The sequence below is a fragment of the Eimeria mitis genome, genomic scaffold (assembly GCF_000499745.2).
Source record: "Eimeria mitis Houghton genomic scaffold, Emh_scaff1054, whole genome shotgun sequence".
NCBI classification, from domain to species: domain Eukaryota; phylum Apicomplexa; class Conoidasida; order Eucoccidiorida; family Eimeriidae; genus Eimeria; species Eimeria mitis.
In genome coordinates this window covers 10,005-10,272 of record NW_013567323.1, presented here as the reverse complement: position 1 = coordinate 10,272, position 268 = coordinate 10,005, and the positions used below count along the sequence as shown (strand labels likewise).

The 268-nt window shown below is 49.3% G+C and overlaps 1 protein-coding gene across 1 annotated transcript in view; it reads right to left on the bottom strand.

The window, feature by feature from the left end:
- Positions 1-268, bottom strand: part of EMH_0028400 (uncharacterized protein) — a gene marked incomplete at both ends in the record, with an annotated part of 3,359 nt that overhangs the window by 2,998 nt on the left and 93 nt on the right. Inside the window, one exon of the mRNA XM_013494149.1 lies at positions 6-167. Coding sequence (XP_013349603.1) covers positions 6-167 — 162 coding nt within the window. The remainder of the gene's footprint in view (positions 1-5; positions 168-268) is intronic.

Below are 268 nucleotides of genomic sequence, written 5' to 3'. Positions count from 1 at the left end.
CGTAGAGCTGCAGCGCAGCAGCTAACTCTGCTGCTTCTGCGTCTATATCGAGGGCCTCTGGGGGGCCCCCTTCTGCTGCTGCTGCTGCTGCTGCTGCATTTATTAAACCCGGCTGCGGCGTCGCCTGCTTCATCAGCTTCGCATACTTCAAGCGGACCTTCTCCCACCTACACACCAGCAGCAGCAGCAGCAGCAGCAGCAGCAGCAAAGTTATAAGTACAAATATAAACATAAATATAAATAAATAGAACGAAAAAATAAATAAATA